We start from the raw sequence: 24,466 nt of genomic DNA on the forward strand, positions 1-24,466 counted from the left end.
ATAGACCCCCCTTGGGACCCCATAAACCCCCCCATTAACACCTATGGGACCTAACCCCCCCTCAAGACCCCATAGACCCCCCTTGGGACCCCCCCATTAACACCTATGGGATCCATAACCCCCCAAGACCCCATAGACCACCCCATAAACCCCCCCATTAACACCTATGGGATCCAGACCCCCCCCCAAGACCCCATAGACCCCCTTTAGGACCCATAAACCCCCTCATTAACACCTATGGGATCCAGACCCCCCCCCAAGACCCCATAGACCCCCCTTGGGACCCATAACCCCCCCATTAACACCTATGGGACCCAGACCCCCCCCATCAAGACCCCATAGACCCCCTTAGGACCCATAAACCCCCCATTAACACCTATGGGACCCAGACCCCCCCCCAAGACCCCATAGACCCCCCCCATTAACACCTATGGGATCCAGACCCTCCCCCATGACCCCACAGACCCCCCCCTTGGGACCCCCCCATTAATACCTATGGGATCCAGACCCCTCCCTCAAGACCCCATAGACCTCCCTTGGGACCCATAGACCCCCCCATTAACACCTATGGGACCCATAACCCCCCAAGACCCCATAGACCCCCCTTGGGACCCCCCCATTAACACCTATGGGATCCATAACCCCCCAAGACCCCATAGACCACCCCATAAACCCCCCCATTAACACCTATGGGATCCAGACCCCCCCCCAAGACCCCATAGACCCCCCTTGGGACCCACAGACCCCCCCATTAACACCTATGGGACCCATAACCCCCCCAAGACCCCATAGACCCCCCTTAGGACCCATAACCCCCCCCATTAACACCTATGGGATCCAGACCCCCCCCCAAGACCCCATAGACCCCCTTTAGGACCCATAAACCCCCTCATTAACACCTATGGGACCCAGAACCCCCCCAAGACCCCATAGACCCCCCTTAGGACCCATAGACCCCCCCATTAACACCTATGGGATCCAGACCCCCCCCCCTCAAGACCCCATAGACCCACCTTGGGACCCATAGACCCCCCCATTAACACCTATGGGACCCAGACCCCCCCCTCAAGACCCCATAGACCCCCCTTGGGACCCATAGACCCCCCCATTAACACCTATGGGACCCAGACCCCCCCCTCAAGACCCCATAGACCCCCCTTGGGACCCATAGACCCCCTCATTAACACCTATGGGACCCAGACCCCCCCAAGACCCCATAGACCCCCCTTGGGACCCCCCCATTAACACCTATGGGATCCAGACCCCCCCCTCAAGACCCCATAAACCCCCTATTAACACCTATGGGATCCAGACCCCCCCCCAAGACCCCATAGACCCCCCTTGGGACCCCCCCATTAACACCTATGGGACCCAACCCCCCCCCCTCAAGACCCCATAGACCACCCCATAAACCCCCCCATCAGAACCACTCTATGGCCCCCATTAACACCTATAGCCCCCCCCAAACCCTATAGCCCCCCACCCACCCTATAGACCCCCCCCCTTTATCCCCCCCAGGACCCACCGAGTGCTGAGGGGGGGCTGCTCCCCCCGGGGTCTCCTCTTCTGCTCCATCCTTGGGGCTGCGGACCCCCCCAAAGAACTTAAAACCCCCATAGCCCCCCATATATCCCCCCAAATCCCCCCCAGCCCTCCATATATCCCCCCATATTGCCCCCAGACCCCCATAACCCCCCCCAAAACCCCCATAGCCCCCCATATATCCCCCCATATTGCCCCCAGACCCCCATAACCCACTCATAACCCCATAGCCCCCCATATATCGCCCCAAAACCCGCATAGCCCCCCATATATCCCCCCAAACCCCCATAGCCCCCATATATCCCCCCAAATCCCCCCCAGACCCCCATAACTCCCCCCAAATCCCCCATAGCCCCCCATATTGCACCCAGACCCCCATAACCCCCCCAAAACCCCCATAGCCCCCCATATATCCCCCCATATTGCACCCAGACCCCCCCATAACCCCCATAGCCCCCCATATATCCCCCCATATTTCCCCCAGACCCCCATAACCTCCCCGCAAAACCCCCATATATCCCCTCAAATCCCCCCTTAGACCCCCCATATTGCCCCCAGACCCCCATAACCCCCCCCAAAACCCCCATAGCCCCCCATATATCCCCCCATATTGCCCCCAGACCCCCATAACCTCCCCCCAAAACCCCCATAGCCCCCATATATCCCCTCAAATCCCCCCTTAGACACCCCATATTGCCCCCAGACCCCCATAACCCCCCCCAAAACCCCCATAGCCCCCCACATATCCCCCCAAATCCCCCCCATATTGCCCAGACCCCCATAACCCCCTCATAACCCCCACAGCCCCCCATATATCCCCCCAAATCCCCCCCAGACCCCCATAACCCCCCCAAAACCCCCATAGCCCCCCATATATCCCCCCAAAACCACCACAGCCCCCTATATATCCCCCCAATTCTCCCCAGAAACCCCATATTGCCCCCAAACGCCCCCCAGACCCCCATAACCCCCCCAAACCCCCATAGCCCCCCATATATCCCCCCAAATCCCCCATAGCCCCCCATATATCCCCCCAAATCCCCCATATATCCCCCCAAATCCCCCCTTAGGTCCCCTGCAGACCCCCCCCCACCTTTGCACCAGCTCCATCTCCTCCTCTGTGGCCGCACGGCCCTATAAAACCAATGTATAATAAGGGGGGGGGTTGTGGGTATAAACCCCCCCACCCATATTAAAGAAAAACCCCATTAAAAACCCCAAATCTGGGTGAATTCCCCCCAAAATCCGCCCTCACCTCCACGTGGACGCAGCGCTCCTTCAGCGTCAGCCATTCTGTAGAGCTATAAGGGGGGGGGGGGCACATCCCATATGGGATCTATAGGGTTGTGCCCCCCCCCCCCAGAGCCCTATAGATAAGATATAGGGTGGCTATAGGGCCCCCCATACATACATACATACATACCCCTCTTTGGGGTCTTCGACCCACACCAGCCCCGTCCCAATGGGCGCTGCTGGTTCTGCCCCCAAATCCTAAATAAAAAGGGGTTAAATTAGGGGTCTTGGGGTCTCTGTGCCCCCCCCCCATATGGACCCTAATATGGACCCCCCACCCCCACAATGGGACCCCAATAAATGGGAGACCCCCAATGGGACCCCCCCAATAACAGCCCCCAGCCCCCAAATGACCCCAAACCCCCCCCTAAAAAGACCCCAAAACCTCAGTAGCTCCATAAGAAACCCCCAGCCCCAATAAGGGACCCCAATAAATAAGAGACCCCCAATGGGACCCCACTAATAACAGCCCCCTACCCCAAATGACCCCAAAACCCCATAATGAGCCCCCACCCCCACTATGGGACCCCAATAAATGGGAGACCCCCAATGAGACCCCACTAATAACAGCCCCCAGCCCCCAAATGACCCCAAAGCCCCCCCTAAAAAGACCCCAAAACCTCAGTAGCCCCATAAGGAACCCCCACCCCAATAATGGACCCCAATAAATGGGAGACCCCCAATGGGACCCCCCAATAACAGCCCCCAGCCCTAAATGACCCCAAAACCCCCCCAAAAGAGACCCCAAATCCTCATTAGCCCCATATAAACCCCCAGCCCCAATAAGGGACCCCAATAAATGGGAGACCCCCAATGGGACCCCACTAATAACAGCCCCCAGCCCCCAAATGACCCCAAAACCCCCCCTAAAAAGACCCCAAATCCTCAGTAACCCCATATAAACCCCCCAGCCCCACAATGGGACCCCAATAAATGGGAGACCCCCATTAATAAGTGCCCCCTACCCACAAATGACCCCCAAACCCCATAAGGAACCCACACCCCCAATAAGGGACCCCAATAAATAAGAGACCCCCAATGGGACCCCACTAATAACAGCCCCCTACCCTAAATGACCCCAAAGCCCCCCCAAAAGAGACCCCAAATCCTCAGTAACCCCATATAAACCCCCAGCTCCACTATGGGACCCCAATAAATGGGAGACCCCCAATGGGACCCCACTAATAACAGCCCCCAGCCCCCAAATGACCACAAAGCCCCCCCTAAAAAGACCCCAAAACCTCAGTAACCCCATAAGGAACCCCCAGCCCCACAATGGGACCCCAATAAATGACAGACCCCCAATGGGACCCCACTAATAACAGCCCCCAGCCCCCAAATGACCCCAAAACCCCATAATGAACCCACACCCCCAATAAGGGACCCCAATAAATGAGAGACCCCCAATGGGACCCCCCCAATAACAGCCCCCTACCCCCAAATGACCCCAAAGCCCCCCCAAAAGAGCCCCCAAATCCTCATTAGCCCCATATAAACCCCCACCCCAATAATAGGCCCCAATAAATAAGAGACCCCCAATGGGACCCCACTAATAACAGCCCCCAGCCCCCAAATGACCCCAAAACCCCCCCCAAAAGAGACCCCAAATCCTTAGTAGCCCCATAAAGAACCCCCAGCCCCACAATGGGACCCCAATAAATGGGAGACCCCCAACGGGACCCCACTAATAACAGCCCCCAGCCCCCAAATGACCCCAAACTCCCCCCAAAAGAGCCCCCAAAACCTCATTAGCCCCATATAAACCCCCAGCCCCACAATGGGACCCCAATAAATAAGAGACCCCCAATGGGACCCCACTAATAACAGCCCCCTACCCCAAATGACCCCAAAACCCCATAATGAGCCCCCAGCCCCAATAAGGGACCCCAATAAATGGGAGACCCCCAATGGGACCCCACTAATAACAGCCCCCTACCCCCAAATGACCCCAAAACCCCATAATGAGCCCCCAGCCCCAATAAGGGACCCCAATAAATGGGAGACCCCCAATGGGACCCCACTAATAACAGCCCCCAGCCCCCAAAAGACCCCAAAGCCCCCCCCAAAAGAGCCCCCAAATCCTCATTAGACCCATATAAACCCCCACCCCCAATAAGGGACCCCAATAAATGGGAGACCCCCAATGAGACCCCACTAATAACAGCCCCCAGCCCCCAAATGACCCCAAAATCCCCCCAAAAGAGCCCCCAAATCCTCATTAGCCCCATATAAACCCCCAGCCCCACAATGGGACCCCAATAAATGGGAGACTCCCAATGGGACCCCCCAATAACAGCCCCCAGCCCCCAAATGACCCCAAAGCCCCCCCTAAAAAGACCCCAAAACCTCAGTAGCCCCATAAGGAACCCCCAGCCCCACTATGGGACCCCAATAAACGGGAGACCCCCAATGAGACCCCACTAATAACAGCCCCCTACCCCCAAATGACCCCAAAACCCCATAAGGAACCCACACCCCCACTATGGGACCCCAATAAATGGGAGACCCCCAATGGGACCCCCCCAATAACAGCCCCCTACCCCCAAATGACCCCAAAACCCCCCCTAAAAAGACCCCAAATCCTCAGTAGCCCCATAAGGAACCCCCAGCCCCACAATGGGACCCCAATAAATGGGAGACCCCCAATGGGACCCCACTAATAACAGCCCCCTACCCCCAAATGACCCCAAACCCCCCCCAAAAGAGCCCCCAAATCCTCATTAGCCCCATATAAACCCCCACCCCCACAATGGGACCCCAATAAATAAGAGACCCCCAATGGGACCCCACTAATAACAGCCCCCAGCCCCCAAATGACCCCAAAGCCCCCCCAGAAAGAGACCCCAAAACCTCATTAGCCCCATAAGGAACCCCCACCCCAATAATGGACCCCAATAAATGGGAGACCCCCAATGGGACCCCACTAATAACAGCCCCCTACCCCAAATGACCCCAAAACCCCCCCTAAAAAGACCCCAAATCCTCAGTAACCCCATAATGAACCCCCAGCCCCACAATGGGACCCCAATAAATGACAGACCCCCAATGGGACCCCACTAATAACAGCCCCCAGCCCCCAAATGACCCCAAAACCCCCCCAAAAGAGCCCCCAAATCCTCATTAGCCCCATATAAACCCCCATCCCCATTAAGAGACCCCAATAACTAAGAGACCCCCAATGGGACCCCACTAATAACAGCCCCCTACCCCCAAATGACCCCCAAACCCCATAACGAACCCCCACCCCCACAATGGGACCCCAATAACTAAGAGACCCCCAATGGGACCCCACTAATAACAGCCCCCTACCCTAAATGACCCCAACCCCCCCCCTAAAAAGACCCCAAATCCTCAGTAACCCCATAAGGAACCCCCAGCCCCACAATGGGACCCCAATAAATGGCAGACCCCCATTAATAAGTGCCCCCTACCCCCAAATGACCCCAAAACACCCCCACCCCATAACAGCTGCCCCCCTCCATCCCATGTGAACCCACATAAGCCCCGCCCCACTTCCACGCAAGCCCCGCCCACTTGTTCTAAGCCACGCCCCCTTCCATTAAAGCCCCGTTCCTTGTCGTAAGCCCCGCCCCCTTTCAATCCAGGCCACGCCCCCTTGTTGTAAGCCCCGCCCCCCTTTCGGCCAAGCCCAGCCTCCTTTCCTTCTAAGCCCCGCCCCCTTGTTGTAAGCTCCGCCCCTTTCGAACCCAAGCCACGCCCCTCGTTCTAAGCCCCGCCCCCCTTCATACAAGCCACGCCCTTTCCATGCAAGCCCGCCCCCGTTGTAAACCACGCCCCCTTTCCAACCAAGCCACGCCCCCTTGTTGTAAGCCCCGCCCACTCTTTAAGCCACGCCCCCTTTTACCCAAGCAACGCCCCCTTGTTCTAAGCCCCGCCCACACCGCCCAGCCCCACCCCATTGTTCTAAGCCCCGCCCCCTTATAAGCCCCGCCCACATCCATTAAAGCCCCGCCCCCTTTCCATCCAAAGCCCCCCCCACCTTATTCTAAGCCCCACCCCTCGTTCTAAGCCCCGCCCCCTTTCCGTCCAAGCCCCGCCCCCACCCACCCAAGCCCCTCCCCATTCGTACCAGTCTGTGTATGTGTTCCTCCAGCCCCTCCTTCCGGCTCCGAGCTCGCCCCTTCCTCTTGGCCTCGGGCAGACCCCCCCTCTGCGTGGGGGGGCGGCGCCCCGCCCGGAGCTGGGCGGAGCCAAGTCAGCCCCGCCCACTTTGACAACAAGCCACGCCCCCTTCCATTAACAGCCATTATAACCAAGCCACGCCCACCACCCCATCAAGCCACGCCCACTATGCAAATCAGACAGTGCCCCCATCGACAAAGGCCACGCCCACAGGGCACTGTTCAGCCAATCCCAGCCCGCCTCCATCAGGACCCGCCCCCTCCACCCCAAGCCCCGCCCACATTCTCACCATGGCAGCCGGGGGGCGGGGCGGAAGAGCAGCGAGGGGGCGGGGCCTGGGGGGGCGGGGAAAAGAGGGTGTGGGCCAATGGGAGAGCGGGGTGGGTGAGAGGGGGCGGGGAAATAGGGTGGGTGGCCAATGGGAGGGCGAGGCGGGTGAAAGGGGGCGGGGAAACAAGGGTGTGGGCCAATGGGAGGGAGGGTGGGGCAAAAGGGGGCGGGGAAATGAGGGTGGGGGTGGCCAATGGGAGGGTAGGCGGGGTTAAAGGGGGCGGGGAACTGGGGGTAGGTGTGGCCAATGGGAGAGTGGATGGGGCAAAAGGGGGCGGGGCAAAGAGAGTGGGTGTGGCCAATAGGAAGGGGGTTGGGTGAAAGGGGCGGGGCAAAGAGGGTGGGTGTAGCCAATAGGAGAGTGGGCGGGGTTAAAGGGGGCGGGGCTTAGGGTGGGCGTGGCAAACAGGTGGGTGGGGCAAAAGGGGGCGGGGCAAAGAGTGGGTGTAGCCAATGGGAGGGTGGGTGTGGCAAAAGGGGGCGGGGCTTGGGAGAGCGGGGTTGTAAGTGGGGGGTAATTGGCGTCTATAGGAGGTTGTAAAAGGGCCGTTATGGGGAGAAAAGGGGCCTTGTGGGGCTACAAATGGGGCTGGGGGGACTCGGAGGGGCTGGAAATGGGGCGGGGGGCTCCAAAATGGGGGTTAATGGAGGGGGGGGTTAATGGGGGGGGGGACCCGGAGCGGCCGCGCTCACCTGCAGCCCCGAGCGACGCTGCGGAGCGGCGCGCCGTGATGGCGTCACTAAGGCGCGACGTAAAGGGGGCGGGGCTAACGGCGTCGTGACGCACAATGCGTGCGACGCGTCGACGGCCGCCATGTTGGGTGAGTACGGTACAGAGCGGGCCGCCATGTTGGGTGCGGAGCTGAGTGGGGGCCGCCATGTTGTTGTACGGCCCGTTCATTTCAATGTGGGGGGGGGGGCCATAAATCCCAAATTTCCCCCCAAAATTACCCCAAAATCCCACGGAATTGACCCAAATTAACACCACCCCCAAAATAAAGAAGAAACGGAACAGAAACAAACCCCATTTCACATAGAAACATTTAATCACATCCATTTCCAGCCCCATATAAACGACCCCCCCCCCATAATAACGACCCCCCCCCCCATAATAACGACCCCCCCCCATTTATTATAACGGGGGGTTCCCATACCCCCCAGCCCCCCCCCCATTATAAAACCCCCCCGATGTCCCAAAGGGTAAAAAATGCCCCGATAAAACAACGGGACCCAAAGCATAAAGAGCATCGTTTGAATTGGGGGGGGGGTTGGGGGGGGTCGCCATAGTAGGGTCCCCTATAATAGGGAGCCCCCCCCCCCCCCCCATTATGGGGGTGGTCGAGGGGGTGCCCCCCCCGCTTTGGGGGGGTCGTCGCTTTTTACCCTTGGAGGAGACTTTGCGGTTACGGGTTTGGATCCCGTCCTTGCGCATGGTCAGGGGGCGGTTCACCTGTAATTAATGGGGGGGGGTTAATGTGGGGCTGGGGGGGGTTATGTGGGGCTGGGGGGGTTATGGGGGGGTTAATGTGGGGCTGGGGGGGTTAATGTGGGGGTTAATGTGGGGCTGGGGGGGTTAATGTGGGGGTTAATGTGGGGCTGGGGGGGTTATGGGGGGGTTAATGTGGGGCTGGGGGGGTAATGTGGGGCTGGGGGGGGTTAATGTGCGGCTGGGGGGGTTATGGGGGGGTTAATGTGGGGCTGGGGGGGTTATGGGGGGGCTAGGGGGGTTAATGTGGGGCTGAGGGGGGTTATGGGGGGCTTATGGGGGGGGTTATGGGGGGATTTGGGGGGGTTAATGTGGGGCTGGGGGGGTTAATGTGGGGATGGGGGGGGTTATGGGGGGCTTATGGGGGGGGTTATGGGGGGATTTGGGGGGGTTAATGTGGGGCTGGGGGGATTAATGTGGGAGTTAATATGGGGATGGGGGGGGTTAATGTGGGGCTGGGGGGGTTATGGGGGGCTAGGGGGGTTAATGTGGGGTTGGGGTGGTTAATGTGGGGCTGGGGGGGTTATGGGGGGGGTTAATGTGGGGCTGGGGGGGTTATGGGGGGCTTATGGGGGGGTTTATGTGGGGCTGGGGGGTTAATGTGGGGCTGGGGGGGTTATGGGGGGGTTAATGTGGGGCTGGGGGGGTTATGGGGGGGTTAATGTGGGGCTGGGGGGGTTATGGGGGGGTTAATGTGGGGCTGGGGGGGTTAATGTGGGGCTGGGGGGGTTATGGGGGGCTTATGGGAGGTTAATGTGGGGCTGGGGGGGGTTATGGGGGTTAATGTAGGGCTGGGGGGGTTATGGGGGGGTTAATGTGGGGCTGAAGGGGGTTATGGGGGCTTATGGGGGGGTTATGGGGGGATTTGGGGGGGTTAATGTGGGGCTGGGGGGGTTATGGGGGGTTAATGTGGGGATGGGGGGGGTTATGGGGGGCTGGAGGGGTTAATGTGGGGCTGTGGGGGGTTAATGTGGGGCTGGGGGGGTTAATGTGGGGCTTATGGGGGGTTAATGTGGGGCTGGGGGGGTTAATGTGGGTTTGAGGGGGGATAATGTGGGGCTGGGGGGTGGTTAATGTGGGGCTGGGGGGGTTATGGGGGGCTTAATGTGGGGATGGGGGGGCCATTTGTAGCAGTAGATGGCAATGTGGGGTGGGGGGATTTGAGGGGGGTTTTGGGGTATAGGGGTATATTTTAGGGGGGGGTACATGGGGGTTATGGAGTGGGGGGGGGGTCCTGTGGGGGGGCACAAGAAGTTTTGGGGTGAAAAAGCTGATTTTTGGGCTGAAGAAACCCCAATTTTTGGGTTGGGTATGGGGCCCTTTGCAGGAGCGCAGTGTTAGATGGTGGCTATGGAGTGCAATGTGGGGTGGGGGGATTTGAGGGGGGGGTTTGGGGTATAGGGACATATTTTAGGGGGGGGTACATGGGGGTTATGGGGTGGGGGGGGGTCCTGTGGGGGGGGCACAAGAAGTTTTGGGGTGAAAAGACTCATTTTTGGGGGTGTAAAAGCCCCTATTTTTGGGGCAACTATGGGGCCATTTGTAGCAGTAGATGGCAATGTGGGGTGGGGGGATTTGAGGGGGGGATTTGGGGTATAGGGGTATATTTTAAGGGGGGGGTACATGGGGGGTTCTGGGGTGGGGGGGGGTCCTGTGGGGGGGCACAAGAAGTTTTGGGGTGAAAAAGCTGATTTTTGGGCTGAATAAACCCCTATTTTTGGCTTGGGTATGGGGCCATTTGTTGCAGGAGCGCAGTGTTAGATGGTGGCTATGGAGTGCAATGTGGGGTGGGGGGATTTGAGGGGGGGTTTTGGGGTATAGGGGTATATTTTAGGGGGGGGTACAGGGGGGTTATGGGGTGGGGGGGGGTCCGTGGGGGTGACTCACGTGGTGCAGTTTGTAGTAGAGGCCGCAGGCGTTGCACACGGGGTCTCCGAGGGGGCTGCGGCGCCATAGGGTGGTGGTGGATGTCTGGCAGTTACTGCACACCGTGCCTGCACGCTTACTCACCAACTGGGGGGGGGGGGGGTAAATAATGGGGGTTAGGGGGGAGATGGGGGGAGATGGGGGGGCTGGGGGTCCTGGGGAGGGGGCTATGGGGGAGATGGGGGGTTTAGGGGTCATATGGGGGGGTTATGGGGGTGATAGGGGGGCTGGGGGCAAATGAGGGGGTTTGGGGGGGTAATGGGGGGGCTGGGGGGGTCTGAGTGTGTGGGGAGGGGGGTTATGAGGGTGATAAGGGGGTCTGGGGGCAACTAGGGGTCCTGGGGAGGGGGTTATGGGGGAGATGGGGGTCTGGGGGGGGGCCTGAGGGTGTGGGGAGGAAGTTATGGGGTGATGGGGGAGGTTAGGGGCAACTGGAGGGGTTTGGGGGGGTTATGGGGGGCTGAGGGGGGTCTGAGGGAGTGGGGAGGGGGTTATGGGGTGATATGGGGGGTCTGGGGGCAACTGGGGGTCCTGGGGAGGGGGCTGTGGGGGAGATGGGGGGTTTAGGGGTCATATGGGGGGGTTATGGGGGTGATAGGGGGGCTGGGGGGTGGAAAGAGGGTTATGGGGGGATAAGGGGGGTCTGGGGGCAAATGGAGGTCCTGGGGAGGGGGCTATGGGGGAGATCTGGGGTTTAGGGGTCATATGGGGGAGTTATGGGGGGAGATGGGGGGATTAGGGGGGAGATGGGGGAGATGGGGGGGCTGGGGGTCCTGGGGAGGGGGCTATGGGGGAGATGGGGGGTTTAGGGGTCATATGGGGGGTTATGGGGGTGATAGGGGGCTGGGGGGTGGAAAGAGGGTTATGGGGGGATAAGGGGGTCTGGGGGCAAATGGAGGTCCTGGGGAGGGGGCTATGGGGGAGATCTGGGGTTTAGGGGTCATATGGGGAGTTATGGGGGTTAGGGGGGAGATGGGGGGAGATGGGGGGGCTGGGGGCAACTGGGGGTCCTGGGGAGGCGGCTATGGGGGTTGTGGGGGGGATTAGGAGTAATATGGGGGGGGTTATGGGGGGAGATGGGGGGGCTGGGGGCAAATGGGGGTCCTGGGGAGGGGGCTATGGGGGAGATGGGTGGTCTTGGGGGGGTCTGAGGGGGTGGGGAGGAGGTTATGGGGGTGATGGGGGGGGTCTGAGGGGGTGGGGAGGGGGTTATGGGGGTGATATGAAGGGTCTGGGGGCAACTGGGGGTCCTGGGGAGGGGGCTATGGGGGAGATCTGGGGTTTAGGGGTCATATGGGGGGGTTATGGGGGTGATAGGGGGGCTGGGGGGGGGTCTGAGGGGTTGGGGAGGGGGTTATGAGGGTGATAAGGGGGGTCTGGGGGCAAATGGGGGTCCTGGGGAGGGGGCTATGGGGGAGATGGGGGGTGTTAGTGGTCATATGTGGGGATTATGGGGAGATAGGGGGTCTGAGGGGATGGGGAGGGGGTTATGGGGGAGATAAGGGGGGTCTGGGGGCAACTGGGGGATGGGGGGGGGTCTCCTAGTGGGGGGGGTCGTGGTTTTGGGGCTCACCAGGCGCTTTTTGGGGCAGATATGGGGCTGTTTGTGAGCACACAGGGTAAGGGGGTGGAGATGGGGATGCACTGAGCGCTATGGGGGGGGGGGTTGATTTTGGGGTGATTTTAGGCATTTTAGGGTGCTTTTGGGGGGGCGTACAGGGGGGTTGTGGGATGGGGGGGGGTCTCCTAATGGGGGGGGTCGTGGTTTTGGGGCTCACCAGGCGCTTTTTGGGGCAGATATGGGGCTGTTTGTGAGCACACAGGGTAAGGGGGTGGAGATGGGGATGCACTGAGCGCTATGGGGTGGGGGGGTTGATTTTGGGGTGATTTTAGGCATTTTAGGGTGCTTTTGGGGGGGTGTACAGGGGGGTTGTGGGATGGGGGGGTCTCCTAGTGGGGGGGTCGTGGTTTTGGGGCTCACCAGGCGCTTTTTGGGGCAGATATGGGGCTGTTGTGAGCACACAGGGTAAGGGGGTGGAGATGAGGATGCACTGAGCGCTATGGGGGGGGGGGGTTGATTTTGGGGTTATATTAGGGATTTTAGGGTGCTTTTGGGGGGGTGTACAGGGGGGTTTTGGGATGGGGGGGGGTCTCCTAGTGTGGGGGGTCGTGGTTTTGGGGCTCACCAGGTGCTTTTTGGGTTGGGTACACAGGGTAAGGGGGTGGAGATGGGGATGCATTGAGCGCTATGGGGGGGGGGATTGATTTTGGGGTGATTTTAGGGATTTAGGGTGCTTTTGGGGGGGTGTACAGGGGGGTTGTGGGATGGGGGGGGTCTCCTAGTGGGGGGGGTCGTGGTTTGGGGCTCACCAGGCGCTTTTTGGGGCGGATCAGAGGGCGGTTCTGGCCGTTGAGGCGGTGGTACAGCCCGCAGGCGTTACACAGGTAATGGCCGTGCCGTCCCGGCGCCACAGCGGCGTCGCCGTCGCTCCGCAGTTGACGCATTCACGGGCCTCTGACCAGTATAGACCCAGTATAGACCAGTAAGGACCAGTATAGACCAGTATGGACCAGTATGGACCGCTATGGACCAGTATGGACCGCTACAAACCACCATAAATCCCTCCCCCCCCCCCCATAGGATGCTCCTATAGTGTGTCTATAGGCTGTTTGTATTCCAGTGTCTCCTCCCAGTATGGACCAGTATATGCCAGTATGGACCAGTATACACCAGTATGGGCCAGTATACACCAGTATGGGCCAGTATACACCTGTATGGGCCAGCATACACCAGTATACACCAGTATGGGCCAGTATACACCAGAATGAACCAGTATACACCAGTATGGACCGGTATACACCAGTATGGACCCGTATACACCAGTATGGGCCAGTATACACCAGAATGAACCAGTATACACCAGTATGGACCAGTATACACCTGTATGGACCAGTATACACCAGTATGGGCCAGTATAAACCAGTATGGGCCAGTATGGACCAGTATGGACCAGTATAAACCAGTATGGGCCAGTATGGACCAGTATGGACCAGTATGCACCAGTATGGGCCAGCATACTCCAGTATGGGCCGGTATACACCAGTATGAACCGGTATACACCAGTATGGACCAGTATACACCAGTATGGGCCACCCCCTTCCCAGTCCCCCCCACCCCCTCCCAGTGCCCCCCAGTGCCCCCCACCCCCCCATCCCAGTTTCCCCCCATTCCCTCCCATTGCTCCCAGTCCACCCCCCCCCCACTCACCGCATGCTGGGGGTCCACTGCTGAGGGGCAGGAGGGGTCCCGATGAGGAGGGGTGTGGGGGGCTGCCCTGGGGGGGCTGCAGCAGCTCCAGGTAACGGGGGGGGCTCCGTTTGGGGGGGGGGCGTCACCCACTGGGGGGGGGTCCCCAATGCACTCGCGTCCGCCCATGGCACCAGGGACACACGGCCTAAAAGGGGGGGGGGGGAGTTTTAAGGGGGTTATGGGGTGATGGAGGGGGCAATCTGGGGGGTTATGGGGTGGGGGGGGCAGTTTGGGGGTGTTATGGGGTGGGGGGCAAATTGGGGGGGTTATGGGGTGATGGGGGGCCATCTGGGGGGTTATGGGGTGATGGGGGGGCAATCTGGGGGGGTTATGGGGTGATGGGGGGCAATCTGGGGGGGTTATGGGGTGGGGGGGGCAGTTTGGGGGTGTTATGGGGTGAGTGGGGGGCAAATTGGGGGGTTATGGGGTGGGGGGGCAGTTTGGGGTGTTATGGGGTGGGGGGGGCAAATTGGGGGGTTATGGGGTGATGGGGGGGCAAATTGGGGGGTTATGGGGTGGGGGGGGCAATCTGGGGGGGTTATGGGGTGGGGGGGGGCAGTTTGGGGTGTTATGGGGTGGGGGGCAAATTGGGGGGTTATGGGGTGATGGGGGGGCCATCTGGGGGGTTATGGGGTGATGGGGGGGCAATCTGGGGGGGTTATGGGGTGATGGGGGGGCAATCTGGGGGGGTTATGGGGTGGGGGGGGCAGTTTGGGGGTGTTATGGGGTGAGTGGGGGGCAAATTGGGGGGTTATGGGGTGGGGGGGGCAGTTTGGGGGTGTTATGGGGTGGGGGGGGCAAATTGGGGGGTTATGGGGTGATGGGGGGGCAAATTGGGGGGTTATGGGGTGGGGGGGCAATCTGGGGGGTTATGGGGTGATGGGGGGGCAATCTGGGGGGGTTATGGGGTGGGGGGGGGCAGTTTGGGGGTGTTATGGGGTGAGTGGGGGGCAAATTGGGGGGTTATGGGGTGGGGGGGGCAGTTTGGGGGTGTTATGGGGTGGGGGGGGGCAAATTGGGGGGTTATGGGGTGATGGGGGGGCAAATTGGGGGGTTATGGGGTGGGGGGGGCAATCTGGGGGGGTTATGGGGTGGGGGGGGCAGTTTAAGGGTGTTATGGGGTGGGGGGGGCAAATTGGGGTATAAATGGGGTGCGGGGGGGCATTTTGGGGGGGGGTTTAGGTGAGGGGTGGTTATGGGGTGATGGGGGGTATTTTAAGGGGGTATGGGGTGGAGGGGGCATTTTGGGGTGATATTAAGGGGCAATTTGGGGGGTTATGGGGTGGGGGGGCATTTTGGGGGTGTTATGGGGTGGGGGGGCAGTTTGGGGGGGGTATAGGGTAGGGGGGGTCTTTTGGGGTGATATGGGGGGGCAGAGGAGACATGGGGACTCAACACTGAAGGAGACATTGGGGTCCCTTAAGGGGGGGGGAGGGCATAAAAGGGTTGAGGGGGGGGCATTTTGGGGTGGATATGGGGGGATATTGGGGGAGTTATGGGGTGGGGGGGGCATTTTGGGGTAGTTATGGGGGATATTGGGGTGGATATAGGGGGATATTGGGGGTTATGGGGTGGGAGGGGCTTTTTGGGGTGGATATGGGGGGGATATTGGGGGTTATGGGGTGGGGAGGGGCTTTTTGGGGTGGATATGGGGGGGATATTGGGGGTTATGGGGTGGGGGGGCATTTTGGGGTGGATATGGGGGGATATTGGGGGGTGATGGTATCGGGGGGCACTTTGGGGTGAATATGGGGGGATATTGGGGAGATTATGGGGTGGGGGGGGCATTTTGGGGTGGATATGGGGGGATATTGGGGGTGATGGGGTGGGGGGGCATTTTGGGATGGTTATGGGGGAATATTGGGGTGGGGGGGGAATTTTGGGGTGGATGTGGGGGGATATTGGGGTGATGGGGGCATTATGGGGTGAATATGGGGGGGATATTGGGGTGGGGGGACATTTTGGGGTGGATAAGGGGAGGTTTGGGGGTGATGGGGGCATTTTGGGATGGATATGGGGGGATATTGGGGGTGATAGGGTAGATATGGGTGAATATAGGGGGTGATGGGGTGAGGGGGGCATTTTGGGGTGGATATGGGGGGACATTGGGGGGTTATGGGGTGGGGGGGCATTTTGGGGAGGTTATGGGGTGGGGGGAGCAATTTGGGGTGGATATGGGGGGGATATTGGGGGGGTTATGGGGTGGGGGGGCATTTTGGGGTGGATATGGGGGGATATTGGGGGTGATGGGGGTGGATATGGGGGGATATAGGGGGTTATGGGGTGGGGGGGGCATGTTGGGGTGGATATGGGGGGATATTGGGGGTTATGGGGTGGGGGGGGCATTTTGGGGTGGTTATGGGGGGATACTGGGGTGGATATAGAAGGATATTGGGGGTTATGGGGTGGGAAGGCATTTTGGGGTGGATATGGGGGGGATATTGGGGGTTATGGGGTGGGGGGGGCATTTTGGGGTGGTTATGGGGGGATATTGGGGTGGATATGGGGCGAATATGGGGGGATATTGGGGTGGGGGGACATTTTGGGGTGGATAAGGGGGGGATATTGGGGGTGATGGGGTGGGTATGGGGGGATATAGGGGGTGATGGGGTGAGGGGGGCATTTTGGGGTAGTTATGGGGGGATACTAGGGTGGATATAGGGGGATATTGGGGGTTTATGGGGGGGGGGGGCTTTTTGGGGTGGATAAGGGGGGGATATTGGGGTGGGGGGGCATTTTGGGGTGGATAAGGGGGGGATATTGGGGGCGATGGGGTGGATATGGGGGGATATAGGGGGTTATAGGGTGTGGGGGGCATTTTGGGGTAGTTATGGGGGGATATTGAGGGTGATGGGTGGATATGGGGGGATATGGGGGTGGGGGGGCATTTTGGGGTGCATATGGGGGGATATTGGGGGTTATGGGGTGGGGGGGCATTTTGGGGTGGTTATGGGGATGTGGATATGGGGCGAATATGGGGGGATATTGGGGTGGGGGGACATTTTGGGGTGGATAAGGGGAGGTTTGGGGGTGATGGGGGGATTTTGGGGTGGATATGAAGGGGATATTGGGGTGGGGGGCATTTTGGGGTGGTTATAGGGGGGATATTGGGGTGATGGGGTGAATTTTGGGGTGGTTATAGGGGGGATATTGGGGTTATGGGGTGGGGGGGGCGTTTTGGGATGGATAACAGGGGGATATTGGGGGTGATGGGGTGGATATGGGGGATATAGGGGGATATAGGGGTTATGGGGTGGGGGGGGCACTTTGGGGTGGATATGGGGGGGATATTGGGGTGATGGGGTGGATATGGGGCGGCATTATGGGGTTGAGATGATGGGGGGGTGCACACAGGGATTGATGGGGGTCCCAGGGTGGTGGTTCCGTACCTGAGGGGGGGTATGATGCCAGCAGCCCCCCCGCCTCCGTCCCCTCACCCCCCCCAGCCCCAAAAAGGCTCCGGCTTCATCAGGGAACGGAGGGGGGGAACCCGCATCCGGCCCCCCCAGCGCCACAAACTCCATAAGGGGGGGGGGGGGCCTGAAAGAAGAGAAAGATGGGGGGGGGGGTGAGTCCATCAGCAGTGCCCCCTCCCCACATTAACCCCGTTAAACACCCCCCCCCCCTTATAGATAATATAACCCCCACCCCCCCCCTTATCATAGTGGGGGGGTCACTGACCTGCAGCCGTGTGTCACCCCGCTCTCACGGACGGACAGACGGACGCAGCCCCGCCTGTAGGGAGGGGTTGTGCCCCCCCCAACACAGGACCCCCCCCCCTCCCTTTTTTTGGGGGTGGGGGGGGCGGGCACTTTGGGGTCCCCCCCCCTTTACTCCCTTTGGGTAACGGCCCCGGGGCTGTAGGGCACTGATAAGGCCTTATCTGATAGCGGGCGGGAGGCGGTTGGCATAGAGGGGGGTGGGGGGGGGGCACAGGACACACACACAACAAGGGTGCCCCCCCCCACCTTGCTTTACCCCCTCCCCCAACTTATAATGGCTTTAATGTGGGGGGCGGGGGAGCAGGTTGAGACCTCCATGTTTAGGGTGGGGGGGTGTTAAAGGGATCTGGGGGGGCCCCCACCCCTTTTGGCCCCCCCCCCCCCCCCGGGGTGAAAGGAAGGTGACGTGCCCTTCCTCGAAGTGCTGCTTATCAGGGACAGCCATAGGGGGGGGCACAACCCCCCCCACATTGGGGTGTTACTATAGGGCCCACAACCCCCCCCCACATTGGGGTGTTACTATAGGGCCCACAACCCCCCCCACATTGGGGTGTCACTATAGGGCCCACAACCCCCCCCACCCCATTGGGGTGTTACTATAGGGCCCACAACCCCCCCCCCACATTGGGGTGTTACTATAGGGCCCACAACCCCCCCCCCCACATTGGGGTGTTACTATAGGGCCCACAACCCCCCCCCCATTGGGGTGTTACTATAGGGCCCACAACCCCCCCCACCTTGGGGTGTTACTATAGGGCCCACAACCCCCCCCCACATTGGGGTGTTACTATAGGGCCCACAACCCCCCCCCACATTGGGGTGTTACTATAGGGCCCACAACCCCCCCCACCCCATTGGGGTGTTACTATAGGGCCCACAACCCCCCCCCCACATTGGGGTGTCACTATAGGGCCCACATAAACACCGCCCTATATGGAAGGTGGGGGGGGGGGGGCAGTGTATATTGAAAGGGGGGTCCCAAAATAAGGAGATTTCAGACCCCAAATTTGGCCAATTCTAACCCAAAATGGGACATTTTAGACCCAAATTTGGGCATTTCTGACCCAAAATAAGAGATCTCTGACCCCAAATTTGGGTGTTTTTGGCCCAAATTTGGACATTTCTGACCCAAAATGGGACATTTCAGCCCCCAAAATGCCCATTTTTAGCCCCAAAATGGGGTTCCCAGCCCCACCCCACCCCCAACTCACCTCCTTTGGGCTTCAGGCCGGCATTTTCAGTCCCAAAGTCGCCATTTTTGGTCCTAAAGTCGCCATTTTCAGCCCCGAAGTTGCCATTTTCGGTCCCAAAGTTGCCATTTTTGGCCCCAAAGTTGCCATTTTCAGCCTCAAAGTTGCCATTTTTGGTCTAAAGTTGCCATTTTTGGTCCTAAAGTCGCCATTTTCGGCCTCAAATTCGCCATTTTCGGCCCAAAGTTTCCAATTTCAGCCCCAAAGTTGCCATTTTTGGCCCCAAAGTTGCTATTTTCAGCCCCAAAGTTGCCATTTTTTGGCCCCAAAGTTGCCATTTTCGGCCTCAAAGTTGCCATTTTCAGCCCCAAAGTTGCCATTTTCAGCCTCAAAGTCACCATTTTTGGCCCCAAAGTTGCCATTTTCAGTCTTGATGTCACATTTTCAGCCCCAAAGTTGCCATTTTTGGCCCCAAAGTTTCCAATTTCAGCCCCAAAGTTGCCATTTTCAGCCCCAAAATTGCCATTTTCAGCCCCAAAGTTGCCATTTTCAGCCTCAAAGTTGCCATTTTTGGTCTAAAGTTGCCATTTTCGGTCCTCAAAGTCACCATTTTCAGCCCCAAAGTTGCCATTTTTGGCCTCAAAGTCGCCATTTTCAGCCCCAAAGTCACCATTTTCAGCCCCAAAGTTGCTATTTTCATCCCCAAAGTCGCCATTTTCAGCCCCAAAGTCACCATTTTCAGCCCCAAAGTTGCTATTTTCATTCCCAAAGTTGCCATTTTCAGCCCCAAAGTTACCATTTTCAGCCTCAAAGTTGCCATTTTTGGTCTAAAGTTGCCATTTTTGGTCCTAAAGTCGCCATTTTCGGCCTCAAATTCGCCATTTTCGGCCCCAAAGTTTCCAAATTTCAGCCCCAAAGTTGCCATTTTCGGTCCCAAAGTCACCATTTTCAGCCCCAAGTTGCCATTTTTGGCCCCAAAGTTGCCATTTTCAGTCTCAAAGTTGCCATTTTCAGCCCCAAAGTTGCCATTTTCAGCCCCAAAGTTGCCATTTTTGGCCCCAAAATCTGGGGGGGCTGCTGGGGAGGGGGGTGTCTCATGGTGCAGGGGGGGCATATGGGGCCAAGGTGTTGGGGGGGGGCAGGTCGGGCAGCAATGGGGCATCCAGGCAGAAGGAAGGGGGGGAACGGGACCCCCCCCGGGGTGGGGGGGCCAATTCCATGGGGCCGAAGAAATAGGGGTGAAGTAAAGCCTGTAGGAAACCAGTATAAACCAGTATGAACCAGTATCAACCAGTAAGAACCAGTATAAACCAGTATGAACCAATAAAAACCAGTATCAACCAGTGCCCACCCCAGTCACCCCGGTGGGTTTTTGTGCCCCCCCCCCCCCAGTACATTCCAGTGGCCCCCCACCCCTATAGCTCGCCTATAGCCCCCTTTTAACCCCCCAAAACCCCCCTATAACCCCCATAATGCCCCATAACCCCCTTATAACCCCCATAACCCCTTATAAACCCCTATAGCCCCCCATAACCCCTTATAGCCCCCCTTATAACCCCCCTATAACCCTTCCATAACCCCCTATAACCCCCTATAGCCCCCCATAACACCCCATAACCCCTTATAGTCCCCTATAGCCCCCTATAACTCCCCCATAACCCCTCATTACCCCCTATAGCCCCCCATAATGCCCCATAACCCCCTATAGACCCCTATAACCCCCCATAACCCCCTTATAACCCCCCAAAACCCCCCTATAACGTCCCCATAACCCCCTTACAACCCCATAACCCCCCATAACCCCCCATAGCCCCCTCACAACCCCCTTATAACTCCCCATAACCCCCTATAGCCCCCCATAACCCTCTATACCCCCCCACAACCCCCATAACCCCCTTATAACCCCATAACCCCCCCATAACCCCCTATAGCCCCCCACAACCCCCCTATAACCCCATAACACCCCCATAACCCCCCTTAGCCCCCTCACAACCCCCTTATAACTCCCCATAACCCCCTTATAACCCCCTATAGCCCACCCATAACCCCCCATAATGCCCCATAACCCCCTATAGACCCTATAACCCCCCATAACCCCCTTATAACCCCCCTATAGCCCCCTATAGCCCCCCAAAACCCCCCCTATAACCCCCCAAAACCCCCCTATAACCTCCCCATAACCCCCTTAATAACCCCATAACCCCCCATAACCCCATAACACCCCCATAACCCCCCTTAGCCCCCTCACAACCCCCTTATAACTCCCCATAACCCCCTATAGCCCCCCAAAAACCCCCATAACCCCCTTATAACCCCCTATAGCCCCCCATAACCCCTTATAGCCCCCCCACAACCCCCATAACCCCCTTATAACCCCCTATAGCCCCCCACAACCCCCCATAACCTCCTATAGCTCCCCATAACCCCCTTATAATGCCCTTAAAACCCCCTATAACCCCCTTATAATGCCCCTTATAACCCCCTATAACCCCAGAAGTTGTGGCCCCCCCCCAGACGCTGTGGTCCCCCACCTCATGTGCCCGTACGCGCTGATGTGAGGGGTAGACGAGGAAGCGTCCCAGGAGATCCACAGCAGCGGGGGGGGCTTCAGGGACCAGCTCCTCCAGGGGGGGGGCTCCTGAGCCCGGAATGAGATCTTGGGGTAATCGGGGAGTTGTGCCAGCTCCTGGGGAAGGGGGGGGGGGAAGGAAAAGAGGGTCAGAGACCCCCCCCAGTGCTTCCAGTTGGGGTTTGAAGCCATCCCAGTATGTCCCAGTATGTCCCAGTGGTGCCCTGGTATCTGCCAGTGCCCCCCCCAGTCCTCCCAGTGCACCCCCCCAGTCCTCCCAGTGCCCCCCACTGCCCCCAGTCCTCCCAGTGTCCCCCAGTCCTCCCAGTACCCCCCAGTCCTCCCAGTGCCCCCCCCCAATGTCCCCAGCCATCCCCGTGCTCCTGCATTGCCCCCAGCCGTCCCAGTACCCCCCCTTAGCCCCCCCCCAGTCCTCCCAGTGCCCCCCTCCCAGTACCCCCAGTGCCCTCCCAGCGCACTCAGTCCTCCCAGTGCCCCCCACTGCCCCCATTCCTCCCAGTACCCCCCCCAGTCCTCCCAGTACCCCCCCTCCCAGTACCCCCCACTGCCCCCAGTCCTCCCAGTGCCCCCCCAGTCCTCCCAGTGCCCCCCCCCAATGCCCCCAGCCATCCCAGTGCTCCTGCATTGCCCCCAGCCCTCCCAGTACCCCCCCAGAACCCCCAGTGCCCCCCTTAGCCCCCCCCCAGTCCTCCCAGTGCCTCCCCTCCCAGTGCCCCAGCCCACCCATTGCCCCAGCCCACCCAGTGCCCTTCCAGCCCTTCCAGCCCCCCCAGTCCCACCAGTCCTCCCAGTGGCCCCCCCCAGCCCACCCATTGCCCCAGTCCTCCCAGTGCCCCCCCAGCCTTCCTTGTGCCCCCCCCCAGCCCACCCAGTGCCCCCCCAATGCCCCCAGCCCACCCAGTGCCCTTCCAGCCCCCCCAGCCCCCCCAGCCCTCCCAGTGCCCCCCCTTAGTCCCCCCCAGTCCTCCCAGTGCCCCCCCCCATTGCCCCCCATTGCCCCCCTATGACTCACAGGCCACTGCCTGGTGCTGGGGGTGCCTAGCGCTCGCAGCACGCAGCACAGCTGCTCGATGTCGTTCTCCCCGGGGAACAATGGGGACAGGTTGAGCAGCTCCCCAAAGATGCAGCCCACCGCCCTATAGGTGGACATATAGGGTGATCAGTGGGGGGGGGGGACAGCAACGTGGGGAGGGGGGGACCCTGACTTGTGAGGAGGGGGGGGGGGGGATATCAACATGGGGAGGGGGGGACCCTGACTTGTGGGGAGGGGGGGACGACATCACTGTGGGGAGGGGAACATAACTATGGGAGGGGTATCACCATGGGGGGGACCCCAACTTGTGGGGAGGGGAGGGGGGGACATCACTGTGGGGAGGGGGACATAACTATGGGGGGGTGGGGGATATCACCATGGGGGGAGGGGGGGGCACATCACTATGGGGGGGACCCTGACTTGGGGGGGGACACCCTGACTTGTGGGGTGGGGAGTAGGGGGGGGACATCACCATGGGGGGGACCCCAAATTGTGGGGGGGGGTGGGACACATGACCATGGGGGGGACCCTGACTTGGAGGGGGGGGGGGGGATATCACCATGACCCACATTTGGGGGTGCCCATTATGGGCTCCTGGCTTTGGGGTATCACTTTGGGGTCCCAAATTGGGGGTGCCCATTATGGGTCCCAAATGTGGGGGTGTCCATTATGGGGTCCTGGCTTTGGGGTATCACTTTGGGGTCCCAAATTGGGGGACATCCATTATGGGGTCCTGGCTTTGGGGTATCACTTTGGGGTCCCAAACTGGGGGTGTCCATTATGGGGACCCAAATGTGGGGGTGCCCATTATGGGGTCCTGGCTTTGGGGTATCACCTTGGGGTCCCAAATGTGGGGGTGCCCATTATGGGGTCCTGGCTTTGGGGTATCACTTTGAGGTCCCAAATTGGGGGTGTCCATTATGGGGACCTGGCTTTGGGGTATCACTTTGGGGTCCCAAATTGGGGGTGTCCATTATGGGGACCTGGCTTTGGGGTATCACTTTGGGGTGCCAAATTGGGGTTGTCCATTATGGGGTCCTGGCTTTGGGGTATCACTTTGAGGTCCCAAATTGGGGGTGCCCATTATGGGGTCCTGGCTTTGGGGTATCACTTTGGGGTCCCACTTTTGGGGGTGCCCATTATGGGGACCTGGCTTTGGGGTATCACTTTGGGGTCCCAAATTGGGGGTGCCCATTATGGGTCCTGGCTTTGGGGTATCACTTTGGGGTCCCACTTTTGGGGGTGCCCATTATGGGGTCCTGGCTTTGGGGTATCACTTTGGGGTCCCAAATTGGGGGTGTCCATTATGGGGACCCTAACGTGGGGGTGCCCATTATGGGGTCCTGGCTTTGGGGTATCACTTTGGGGTCCCAAATTGGGGTGCCCATTATGGGGTCCTGGCTTTGGGGTATCACTTTGGGGACCCACATTTGGGGGTGTCCATTATGGGGTCCTGGCTTTGGGGTATCACTTTGGGGACCCAAATTGGGGTGTCCATTATGGGGTCCTGGCTTTGGGGTATCACTTTGGGGTCCCAAATTGGGGGTGCCCATTATGAGGACCCAAATGTGGGGGTGCCCATTATGGGGTCCTGGCTTTGGGGTATCACTTTGGGGTCCCAAATTGGGGGTGTCCATTATGGGGACCCAAATGTGGGGGTACCCATTATGGGGACCTGGCTTTGGGGTATCACTTTGGGGTGCCAAATTGGGGGTGTCCATTATGGGGACCTGAATTTGGGGACCCAAATTGGGGGACATCCATTATGGGGACCTGAATTTGGGGGTGCCCATTATGGGGACCTGGCTTTGGGGTATCACTTTGGGGTCCCAAATGTGGGGGTGCCCATTATGGGCTCCTGGCTTTGGGGTATCACTTTGAGGTCCCACTTTTGGGGGTGC

At 59.5% G+C, this 24,466-nt stretch overlaps 4 protein-coding genes and 1 pseudogene across 11 annotated transcripts in view; all 5 read right to left on the reverse strand.

Moving 5' to 3' along the window:
• Nucleotides 1-8,286, reverse strand: part of LOC146751293 (protein deacetylase HDAC6-like) — a 45,857-nt gene extending 37,571 nt beyond the window's left edge. For 2 of the 8 annotated variants that reach the window (XM_085534864.1, XM_085534863.1), the window contains exons 1-7: nucleotides 8,002-8,091; nucleotides 7,268-7,313; nucleotides 6,926-7,036; nucleotides 2,966-3,033; nucleotides 2,798-2,843; nucleotides 2,636-2,676; nucleotides 1,526-1,583 (exon numbers count right to left, since the gene is read on the reverse strand). In XM_085534864.1, the coding sequence (XP_085390990.1) occupies nucleotides 1,526-1,583; nucleotides 2,636-2,676; nucleotides 2,798-2,843; nucleotides 2,966-3,033; nucleotides 6,926-7,036; nucleotides 7,268-7,270 (327 nt within the window). In that variant the 5' untranslated portion in view covers nucleotides 7,271-7,313; nucleotides 8,002-8,091. Of the gene's footprint in view, nucleotides 1-1,525; nucleotides 1,584-2,635; nucleotides 2,677-2,797; nucleotides 2,844-2,965; nucleotides 3,034-6,925; nucleotides 7,037-7,267; nucleotides 7,314-8,001 lie in introns of all 8 variants that reach the window. The other 6 variants (XR_014941691.1, XM_085534859.1, XM_085534861.1 and 3 more) reach the window with 5 other exon arrangements.
• A 45-nt stretch (nucleotides 8,287-8,331) lies between these two features.
• On the reverse strand, nucleotides 8,332-17,570 carry LOC146751294 (erythroid transcription factor-like). Its single transcript, XM_085534868.1, is given in 8 exon segments — nucleotides 8,332-8,758; nucleotides 10,682-10,807; nucleotides 13,091-13,176; nucleotides 13,179-13,235; nucleotides 13,989-14,091; nucleotides 14,093-14,175; nucleotides 17,420-17,476; nucleotides 17,479-17,570. Coding segments are annotated over 8 exon segments (906 nt in total). The 5' UTR covers nucleotides 17,555-17,570; the 3' UTR covers nucleotides 8,332-8,440.
• On the reverse strand, nucleotides 13,251-13,933 carry LOC146751295 (uncharacterized; annotated as a pseudogene).
• A 1,780-nt stretch (nucleotides 17,571-19,350) lies between the features above and the next one.
• LOC146751296 (uncharacterized) lies at nucleotides 19,351-22,695 on the reverse strand. The gene is made up of 3 exons (XM_085534867.1): nucleotides 22,545-22,695; nucleotides 21,474-21,628; nucleotides 19,351-20,192 (listed from the first exon to the last, which is right to left on the reverse strand). Exons 1-3 carry the CDS (start codon nucleotides 22,680-22,682, stop codon nucleotides 19,379-19,381), a joined length of 1,107 nt encoding a protein of 368 aa, XP_085390993.1. The 5' UTR covers nucleotides 22,683-22,695; the 3' UTR covers nucleotides 19,351-19,378.
• Nucleotides 22,696-24,285: 1,590 nt separating this feature from the next.
• LOC107307765 (NF-kappa-B essential modulator-like) overlaps nucleotides 24,286-24,466 on the reverse strand; it is a 13,756-nt gene continuing 13,575 nt past the window's right edge. The window contains 1 exon segment of the mRNA XM_085534858.1: nucleotides 24,286-24,295. Within this exon segment, the coding sequence (XP_085390984.1) occupies nucleotides 24,286-24,295 (10 nt within the window).

This window comes from Coturnix japonica, unplaced genomic scaffold (genome assembly GCF_054131305.1).
Source record: "Coturnix japonica strain WE unplaced genomic scaffold, WE-NBRP24 Scf102, whole genome shotgun sequence".
NCBI lineage: Eukaryota > Metazoa > Chordata > Aves > Galliformes > Phasianidae > Coturnix > Coturnix japonica.